This window comes from Phaethon aethereus (assembly GCF_964289735.1).
Source record: "Phaethon aethereus genome assembly, chromosome: 16".
Taxonomy (NCBI): Eukaryota; Metazoa; Chordata; class Aves; order Phaethontiformes; family Phaethontidae; genus Phaethon; species Phaethon aethereus.
This window is the reverse complement of record NC_138592.1, coordinates 11,004,975-11,014,556: the sequence shown is the minus strand read 5'-3', so window position 1 is coordinate 11,014,556 and position 9,582 is coordinate 11,004,975. Positions and strand designations below refer to the sequence as shown.

At 59.6% G+C, this 9,582-nt stretch overlaps 1 protein-coding gene across 1 annotated transcript; it reads right to left on the bottom strand.

Moving 5' to 3' along the window:
• Nucleotides 1-4,885: 4,885 nt before the first annotated feature.
• Nucleotides 4,886-9,324, bottom strand: KCNK15 (potassium two pore domain channel subfamily K member 15; the record flags this gene model as incomplete). The annotated part of the gene is made up of 2 exons (XM_082007286.1): nucleotides 9,033-9,324; nucleotides 4,886-5,799 (listed from the first exon to the last, which is right to left on the bottom strand). The coding sequence occupies exons 1-2, from the start codon at nucleotides 9,313-9,315 to the stop codon at nucleotides 4,886-4,888; spliced, it is 1,197 nt and encodes a 398-aa protein (XP_081863412.1). The 5' UTR covers nucleotides 9,316-9,324.
• Between the last annotated feature and the right edge of the window lie 258 nt (nucleotides 9,325-9,582).

Genomic DNA, 9,582 nt, shown 5'->3' with positions numbered 1-9,582 from the left:
ATGGGCAGGAGAAGGCAGGGACAGGGAGGGAGCTGCCTCTGTGCTGGCCAGGGAGAAGGGGAGCTCCCAGCGAGCTTTCCTCCAGGTCCCCTTTGCTTTCCCCTGTGCCTGCTGCTCCCTACATGGGTTCTCCCTTCCCTCTTGATAACGAGGCCTTATTCCAACCCGAGGGGACTGAGGCTGCCCGCAGCATCTCTTTGCACTGAAGCATCCACCCCGTGCTGCCCGCGGGGAGCCCCGGGGCCGTGCTGCAGAGCTGGCCTCTGCTCGGGCGTAGAGCCACCGCCCCCGGCCCATCCACGCTCTCGCCTCCCCGGGGCCGTGCCGGCGCTCTGCCTTGTACACCCGCTTGTAGCTTCCGCCTTGTACCCCAGGGGTCTGGCCACAGTAGGGAAATCTGCTTTCACGGGGTTAAACCTTTTTACTTCATTAATTGCTCCACGAAAACCGATAGCTTTGCAGGGGCACTATGGGGTTGCTACCTCTCCTCTTGCCTTTCCGTAGGAGTGGGGGCAGCTGATCTGCTCTTTTTGGCCTCTGTAACCCTCTCCAAAACTTTTTGGAGGTTTTTAACATCATCTGGTGAAATGTATCTCTGTGGAGCTGGAGGGAGCACAGGCAACGGAGCCAGGCAGCCTGCTCGCCACTGTGGCGAGTTCCTTGCAAGGTGCGTGAGCTGCCTTGGGTGGAAGGTGGGACGCTGTCCCGGCAGCGCCAGTGGGACGCCGGCCGCTCGTCTGTAGTCGGGAGAGGATTCTGCTGTACTTTTTTCCTGTCTGTAGGTTTTATTCAGACAATATGTAATGATTGAGTGATTTACAATTCAGTGTTAAGCTAATGAAAACGTTGATAATGGTGATAATAAAACCTCTTTTTTTTTTTTTTCCTACGGTGTGTTGGAGGTTTTCTGTGGAGTGTTTCTGTGCTCTGTTGCCACCACCATTATCTTCAGCCTAAGATTTCAGCTGGAATGAGAGGAGCTCAGCCTGCTGTGTCGCAGCACTGGCCCAGGCTCCTTCCATGTGCTTTCCGTGGAAGGGCCCTCCAAATCAATCCCAGCTTCCACCCTGCATTTCCCTGTGCCATTTCCAGATGTAATTTGGCCATGGGCACCTCCAGGCACAGAGCTAGGCTTGCTCACAACTTGTTCTCTGCTCACTACCCCAGTCAAAAGCCTTCTGCTCTGCCATTTTCTTCCCAAGACCCTTCGTGGTCGACACTGGCCATTCGCAATTGATTTTGAAGCCCTGGAGGTAAAGACACTGCTGGCAGAAAAACCTACCCCTGGCCCAGGCTGTTGGGAATAGCAGGAGCCAGTGTGGGTGCAGGGGGAGCCTGGGCACCCTCAGGGAAGGAGACCCATAGTGGTTGTTGGGTCTCCGGCTGCCTGGTCCAGGACAGCCTTGAGCTGTGAGCCCTGGGCTGGGGAGCATTTGGGGGCTCTGGTGGGACTCTGGCTGCAGGGGGTCTGCGGGAGGAGGCAGCGAGAACATGCAGTGTTCCCTGGGGAGCAGCCGCAAGCCCTCTTCCCATGGAAATTACGAGGGATTGCAGTGTCCCAGTTCGTGGAGAGTTTCTAAAGGTTTTTCTTTTGCTTCCAAAGCCTTCTGCGGGTCATCGGGGCAGGGCAGCTCCCCACCCATCCCAGCTACAGCCCTGGGGGGAACAGTGAAGGAGGAAGAGGAGGATGAGTTCTCCAGTGGTGCAGGTGGCTGGGAGGTCGGCGCAGCGCAGCATGGCTCCAGCAAATGAATGGCATCTCCTCACCGGCTTCCAAAAGCGGGATGGGGCTCAGGCAGTCACTAAGCAACTAAGCTCCCCAGCAGTGCTGCCTAGCAGCTCGGGCTGCACAGAAGCAGCAATAAACCCGAGCAGGTGCCCTGCTTTCTGCGCCGTCAGCTCATTTCCAGCTCCATCCTCTGCCTAAGACAGGCTCTGCGGTGCAGACGTCACATCGCCAGCCCCGGTGCCTCTGCCGGGCTTTGCGATTGTGTGGTTGCATAGCGGGCTCTGCGGCACGAGCACAGAGCCACTGAGCACTGGCAGAGCCACGCTGAAGCCAGAGGGAGAGTGCAAGGCTGGCTCAGCCTCTGGATTGAGGTGGTTCTGCTGCTTCCAGCTCCAGAAGAGGTGGGTTTCACTGAGGTGATGCCATGTGGGCTCTGACTTGTGCAGGAATTGAAGAGCTGCTTCCTTCCTTGAGAGCGGAAGGAGGCTGAGAGGTGCCGGCTCCATCCTGGCCACTCGGAGGGTGTCCCAGGTTCAATACAGACAGGGCAAGAGATTTCTGTCTGCTGCGCAGCTCTGATGGCGAGGGCTCCACAGCACACCCCAGCCTCAGGCTGACAGCCTTGGTGAGGGAAGGGGAGATGGGACACAGCAACAAAGGGGCTGAGCTGGTGGGATCAGCATGAAATGACACCACTGAGGAGCTGAGAAGACAATGCCTCATTTTTAAGCCTGTTTTCTGTGCTGGCAGCTTGCTTTCTCCCTGCCTCCTCCCCCTTTCTATTTAAACCCAGGTTTACACAGCTGGTCCAGATTTGGGGCCACTGGTGCAAAGCGATGCAGCTGCTGAGCACCTGGGGGGAGCTGCAGCCAGGGCATTTTGGTGGTGGGAGGCTCTCCACGCCCCTGCCCTCCAGCCTGCGAGATGCCACACACCCCGAAGGGCCCTGGGGACCGTCCAGGTGAGGGTCTCACAAACCAGCCCCTCGTGCCAGCCTGGCAGCGCCTGCACCATCCTCTTCCCCTGCCCACGTGCCCCGGGCTGTGCAGCCCTGGGCTGCGCTCCTGCCGCTGTCACCGTCCTGTCCCTGCCCACGCCAGGGACGAGGGACCGGGCATCTTGCCCAAGAGTCCTGTTGCCCGGGGGCAGGATGGATGGATCTACTGTGGCCACGTCACACCCCGAGAGGGGGTGTGAAGTCCTACCTCTGCCTCCAGTGGGGTGGAGAAGCCAGCAGGGAGCAGGCAGCCGTGCCAGAGAGCACCTCCCAAATAAAGGCACCAGGCGAGGACCCCCCTCACCTACGCAGGCAGCGCAGCAGCCCCGCTGCAGCCCTGCCCTGCCAGCCCCAGCACTCAGAGCTCTGCCCAGCCCTGTACTTGCCTGCTTGGGCATCACCTGTCTCGAAGCACAAGTCCCCGCCATTTTAGAGACTGGAACAAGAAAGTCCCAATAGTAAAAAGCCTGCACAGATTGGGGGTGACAACAAAGCCCAAAGCTGCTTCCAGGGAAGCCCAAGCACCAGGAAAGGTTGGAAATGTGAAGTCACCGGCCAGGGAGGGTGGCGGAGCCCAGGGCATCCCCGTGCCGGCGGCAAAGACACCATCCCATGATGGGCACTGAGCCCCAGCTGCTTCCCAGCTCCGGGACAGCCGCTCCCACACCCCCCTCCCTCTGATGCCCAAACATCCACAGGGATAATATCCCTGGATATAAACACTGGCCGCACCCCCGTGGCAGGGGAGCTGGCCCTGGCGTACCCCTGCCGCCGGGCAGCACTGGGGTTTGGGGCTCGGACACATGCCCCCGTGACAACCAACCAACCACCACCAGCTGGGTTCACCTTTTATTAAACTGCCCAGAACAGAACGAGGAGAGAACAAAGCCTGCCCTGAGGCCTTCCCCACCAAGAAAAGGGTGTTTTAGCTAGAACTAAGAGTGAAAATGCCCCTTTATTGGGGGAAAAAAGTGAAATGGAGCTCCTACTGCTGTCAGAGCCCAGTTCTGCTTTCATGCAGATGAGGGAGGATGGACGCGGGCCACGTCGGGGGGCACCCGCTGGAAACAGCCTCCCAGCTGGGGCCGTGCGGGTACCGCATCCCGCCCGGGGACGCACACCAAGGTGAGATCACCCCACCTCTGACAGCCCCAGCAGCAATGAGCACGAACCCACGGGCTCCTGGGGGCGGGGAGGAGGCAAGGAGCAGGCATGCGTGCTGGGCTGCAGCAGAGGGAAGGTGGCGGAGGAAGGGGTGGTTTTAGCTAATGATCTCACCGGGCCAAACCCTTTGCAGGTGGCTGTGTATGGTCTAGGGAGGTCCCTGGGGCTGCGCCCTCAGCACGGCCTGGGCTCCCCGCAGAGGAGGGCTGCGGCTGGACCGCAGGCGTTCAGCTTCCCCTTCCGCCAGCTCAGCCTGGAGGACCTACCAGCAGCGGGGGAAGGCGTGCTGGTGGGCAAGTGAGTGGGCGTATGGACCCCCAGCTTCCAAGAAGCACTGAGCCACAAGCCTGAGCTTAGCCCTGGAGGGCTGGTGACGGGCGATGCAGTGCCGTGAAGCTGTCCCCGTGTGCTGCGCAGCAGGACTGCAGCCCGTCCCCTCCTGCCCACCTCTCCCAGCCCACCCACCAGCGGCAAACCTGCTGCGTGGCGCCGACTTACCTGCACCCGGTGTCAGGGGAGACCTTAAAGATCCCTAACCCTGCAGGGCTCCCTAACACGGGCTTTCTTTTGATAACGCTCTCAGCGAGTGCAATCCAGCCCGTGTAGCAAAAGGCGTGTGCTGGCAGCGGCCACAGCCAAGGTTAGGCAGGGTGGGAGGGCAGCAACGTCTCCATTTGGGGAGCAGGGAGGTAGGAAAGCAAACCTACATCTTGCCGGGCTTCACATCGGGGGGCCTCTTGCCAGACCCAACTGCTTGAACCTACTTGGGAGGAAAAAGCAAAGAAAAACTAACAATGTCATTCAGTGCCTGCAAAAAGGATCATTATTTCTCAACAGGGTTTAAAGGCTCCTGTTGGACCCTGCACAGGGCTGGCTTCCAGCTGAAAGGGGAGAGGAACTGGAGAAACGAGAGCAGTCAGAAGGACCTGACATCTCTGTTCTTAATTTATCATCATAGTAAGACTCGAGCACTGAGTACGGCTCCCCACGCACTCCTAGATGGATTTCCTCCGCAGCCGGGGGCGTTGCTGGCAGCGAGGGCTGTTGGATGACAAAGTGCTCCCCGGGGACGAGCCGGTCTGACCCCGTGTGCTCAGGGAGACCTCGTCGATTTTGTAGGAAATGGAGTTGTAATACACGGGGTTGGTGTGGCAGCTCAGGGTCTCGGGGTGGGAGGGCACGGGGCTGCCGCACAGGTGAGGTCTGTAGCACAGGCATGTGCAGAAGGAGGGGACGGTGGCTGCCGAGTTGGCCAACTGGTGCCGCTGCCTCTCTGCGTCCTCGTGGATCAGTGGGATGAGGTTCACCTGGCTCGTCCTGTCCTCCACGGGGAGAAAAATAGCATTGCTGCTCTGGCTGTCCTCTTTTGGCTTGAGGTGGATGTTGTTCCGCGCCCTCCTCAGCGAGGCGCGCTCTTCGGCATCCCGCCGCTCGTCCTCCGAGTTCATCGTCAGGAACCGCAGCACCACCAGGTTGAGGAAGGCGCCGATGACAGTCAGGCCCACAAGGATGTACATGAAGCTGAAAGCCACATACGGGGGCTTCTTTTGCAAAGCCTCGTTCTTCTGCAGAGCCACAAAGTCTCCAAAGCCAATAGTGGTCAAGGTTATGAAGCAGTAGTAATAGGCATGGAAGAAAGTCCAGCCCTCAAAATAAGAGAAGGCTGCTGCACCGATGCACAGGGTCCCCATGCAGGACAGAAAGCCGACTAGGACCATGTTCTCCATGGAGACGTTGGTTGTCCTCATGCCCAGACACTTCTTGATCTTCTTGAGCAGCAGCCGCACAACAGTGTTCATGCGCTCCCCCAGGCTCTGGAACATGACCAGCGTCAGGGGGATGCCCAGGATGGCATAGAACATGCAGAAGACTTTGCCGGCGTCCGTTCCCGGGGCAGCGTGCCCATAGCCTGCGAAGGAAAGAGGAAAGGCAGACGTTAAGCTCTCACTGAGGTTTCTGGCAAGGCTGTCCTGGGACCAAGAGGAGCAGTAGGAGAATGGGGGGAAAACGGAAAATGAATCGGTAACAGCTCTGCAGGCAATGCTAACAGGACCATCGGATGCCACATCTTTTGGGATGATGGCACATCACAGTATCATGTGGGCAGAACCGCATTTGGTACCCTCCTGACAGCCCCTGAGCTGGTACGAGGTCATGGAGGCCAAGAGCAGCCCTAGAGCTGGGTTGGGGTCTGCACGCCTTCTGCAGCTCACGAGCCGTTTAGAGGCGATGACACCATGCCAGCACCCGCTCCGCGGGGTGACCTGAATCCCCACAGCAAGGGAGGACAGAGGCTCTGCAGGATGCCGAGACCAGCAGCGGCAGGTCACCCTGCGGGAAGGCACGCACCCAGCCAGTCCCGTCACAACTGCCCTTGCAGGGCCACCGTCACCTCCCCGTGGCACCCGCGCCCGTCGCTCCTGTCCCCTGAGCCCCCCAGTGTCATGTGCATCTTCGACTCTCGGCTATACGATCATCTGCTGTGCGGCCTGCTGGATAGGAGCTATAGGGCCCCTGCGCTACAGGGTCAGTCCCCGCAGGAGCAGCTAAGTCTGGGAGGACTTCTGCAGCGCAACTTCGGACTTACTCCAGTGTCACCAAGACTCAGACCTCAAGCAGTGCCGGACCGCCGGGGAGGAGGGGTTGCACTGCTTTAAATGCAGGGAAGTATTTATGCCACCGCAGCCCTGTCAGCCCTGTCCCAGAGACAAGGAGCTCAAGGAGGACAAAGTTGTCCTTGAATGCCTTCTGAGATTTAATTTCCCCACCTTGGTTCAAGTTTCAGAGCTGTGACTCAAGGACACACACAATTATACCGTGAATCGTAATGAGGTATTCACCGCAATCTTCCGGGCTTCAGTGACTCTGCACCCACCTCACTTCACTGTATAAGCTTAACAGAAATCGGTGGCCTCTGACCTAAGTGGATGAGTAACTAAGCGCAAGGGAGTCATGCGGCGTGGCGGGTAACGGCACCCAAAGGCATCCAAGCCTTTCTTTTGAGTTTCTACAAGAAACTACCGGGGCTGGAAACTTCCTTTTTAAAGGCACCTGCAGAACAGCGCCAGCTCCTTCCCGCTGCCGCGTGGCCTTTTGCAAACAGCGATTTATATTTCCACTTTTCGCAGGTATTCGTGTGACTTTTGCGTGAAGAACATGGGGGGGGAAATCACCCTTTTTTATTTCTCAGTCTTGTTCAAAGCTGTGACTTGGCTTCACTTCTGTCTCTTGCTGTCAGGGGACTCCCGGGACTCTTTGGGAAGCTGTTAGCATGCGGCGATGGGACAACCAGCAATGGGATAACCACGCTCTCCCAGGCTCCTGAGCGCACCTCCCGCTCCGGGAAACTCCTGCGATGGGACCGGGCTGGGAGGCTGAGGACAGCACTGTCCTCAACTGTGCTGTGCTCCGAACCGCAAGCAGGCAGGAGGGGACCGCTTCCTAATGGCTCTGTCTCTTCATAAACCCACGCAATCAGAAATGATAAACTTAACGCCGGCATTTCACAGAATACAGAGCAGACATAAGACTGCAGTGGCGAAACCCCCAGTCAGATCCAAGCTTAATAACCGGGTGCAATTATCAGGTCCTAGGCTACAAGACAATCCAATGACAGCAAAGAGGAGGTAAATATAATGATCCAGAAGAGCCGTAAGTGGAACAACAGTTGTTGTACTCTGAAAGACTGCTGAAAGAGCATTTGACTGATGCTTTCAAAATGACAAAGGGAATTAGAAAGAGTAAACACAGCTAACATTTCATTAAAACGGAGATTCTGAGCACAGCCCAATATAAGGAGATCTGACGTGCCAGCGTTTTAGAAATATGGCACCTGGGCTGAAATTATTTATTGCGCAGGGTGTGTGATAAGCGTAGCAATTGTTTGTCACAGTCAACAGAAAAAATCATGTAAATGAAGCTATGATGGAGATTTTCACTGAAGCCATTTGTCCTACCCTCCCACTGGGGCCTGACACTAACCATGCCCTGAACCCATCGCTATTTGCTGGCCACGTGCGTTGCCAGTGACACAAACCCCACACCACATCTCGTGGGGGCACACGGAGCCCCCAGGGGCAGGGCTGGCGGGGTACCTGCCCCTCTGCCACTTCCTGTCCCCTGGGAACGCAGCGCAGTTGATCCCACCAGCCCTTGTCCTGAGGGATGATGCTTTCCGCTACCAGACGTGTTTCACCCATCCCAAGCCCCTCGGTAAGGCTGAGCCCCGTCCTACAGACGAGCAGGTGGCTGCTGGCTGTGAAAGGGCAGGATTTGGCCTCGGGGTTCCTGCCCCCAAAACACGTCTGCTGACAGAAATCCCAGCACAGGCAATGACATGGGCACAGGATCACATGCCTGCCTACCCCCACGGGATGCTCAGGGTGCACGTCTTAAGAAAAGTGGATTAATTAAACAACGTTCAACTCTCATGTGGCTAATCTCACCTAGAATTAAGGCAATCCTTATTCAATTTAGTTCCATTCTCTTGCAAAATTGAAGGGGGCAAACCAAGGCATTGGGCTCCAGCATGGGTAAGTATGCCTACACGGGGGCTTAACGCGATTCTGCCACTTCCCTCCAAGCACACCGACACCCATCTCTCTGCAGGTCCCCGCACGGGCAGAGCGAGGGTCGGTGCCCGGTGGCTCTTGGCTCCCTGAAGCAGGTCTCGTACAGCCAAACATCCAGAGTTTTGAGCTGGCAAAGAAGCCGACAGTTCTTGCCCAACTCTTCAGCCTGGCTCGTTGGCTACAGACCTGCACAGAGCAGGGACGCGGCTCCCCCCTCTGCCCTCCGGCACCCCCGCCGGCTCCTCCAGCTCCCGGGGACGAGGGGCACGCCCCGGCAGCACCCTCGGCATCCCGCAGGGCCGGCTGGCCCCCAGCCTGCCCGGAACCCCCTCCCGCACTGCAGGGCACCGGGGTCCCACAGGCTCAGCTCGGGGGGGTGGGGGGCGGCCTGAAGAGATGTCCCAACCTTGCAAGGGTGAGACCGGCCTCCCCTCTGCAGGCGCCCCCCCGGGCTGCCCTGCGCGCCCGGGGGCGGTGGCGGCGCGGGAGGCTGTGGAGGTGCGGGGACGGCGGAGCGCGGGGGTGCGGGGACGGAGGGGCGCCGGACGCGCGCCGGGGAGCCGGCACTCACCGATGGTGGTGATGACGGTGATGGCGAAGTAGAAGGAGCCGGCGAACTTCCACTGCCGCCCGGCGCGGTGCGGCTCGGCCTGCAGCACCAGCCGCTCCAGCTCCCGGTAGTCGTCGGCGGAGAAGCGGTACTTCCTCCGCAGCTCCCCGCGCTTCTGCTCCAGCAGCCGCTTGCGGCCGCTCTCCGCCTCCGACTCCAGCGCATCGAAGACGGCGGCGCCCACCAGCAGGTAGGAGAAGATGCAGAGGATGAGCGCGGCCGTGCGCAGGTTCTGCCGCTTCATGGCGAGGGGCGGCCGCGGCGCCTCAGCCCGGGCTCCGCATGGCCCCGCGCCCGCCGCCCCCCGCGGGCCCCGCCGCGCCCCCGCCGCGCAACCCCCGCGCCCGCCCACGCCCGGCCCGGCCCCTGCGCGCCCCGCCTGCGCGCCCGCGCACCGCCCCCTGCGCGCCCCGCGCACCGCCTGCTCCGCGCACCGCGGCCCGGTGCACCGCGGCCCGGCTGCTGCGGGCACCGCGCACGGGCTACTGCGGGCACCGGCTCCTGCGGGCAC